The sequence below is a fragment of the Aptenodytes forsteri genome, unplaced genomic scaffold (genome assembly GCF_000699145.1).
Source record: "Aptenodytes forsteri isolate BGI_AS27 unplaced genomic scaffold, ASM69914v1 Scaffold147, whole genome shotgun sequence".
NCBI lineage: Eukaryota > Metazoa > Chordata > Aves > Sphenisciformes > Spheniscidae > Aptenodytes > Aptenodytes forsteri.
Window position 1 is genome coordinate 1,549,246 of NW_008795320.1, and position 332 is coordinate 1,549,577.

General features: G+C 68.7%; 1 protein-coding gene across 1 annotated transcript in view; it reads right to left on the minus strand.

The window, feature by feature from the left end:
- Nucleotides 1–172: 172 nt before the first annotated feature.
- The window catches only part of MIDN (midnolin), a 41,164-nt gene continuing 41,004 nt past the window's right edge, over nt 173–332 (minus strand). Inside the window, exon 6 of the mRNA XM_019472210.1 lies at nt 173–290. Within this exon, the coding sequence (XP_019327755.1) occupies nt 173–290 (118 nt within the window). The remainder of the gene's footprint in view (nt 291–332) is intronic.

Genomic DNA, 332 nt, shown 5'->3' on the forward strand with positions numbered 1-332 from the left:
CGCTTCCCCTGGCACGGGCAGGGTCAGCCCCGAGGCGTCCGGTCGCAGGAGATGGCAAATCTAGAGGAGATCTGGCCCATGACAACAGAAATGACACCACCGCCAGCCGGGGCGGCGGGAGCGGGGCCCCCCCGGCAGAGCCCCCGGCCCTGGGGCCCCCCCGGGCACAGCTCTATGCTACGACAAACTCCGATTTCATGTCCGCCTTGACCTCCGGCTTCCACACCGAGTCCTCGAAGTCCAGGTCCAGGCTGCCCTCGCTGGAGACGCTGCTGTTGCTGTTGGTCCGGCTGGACTTGCGGTTCGGCAGCCAGTGGTAGGGGGCCCGGGCG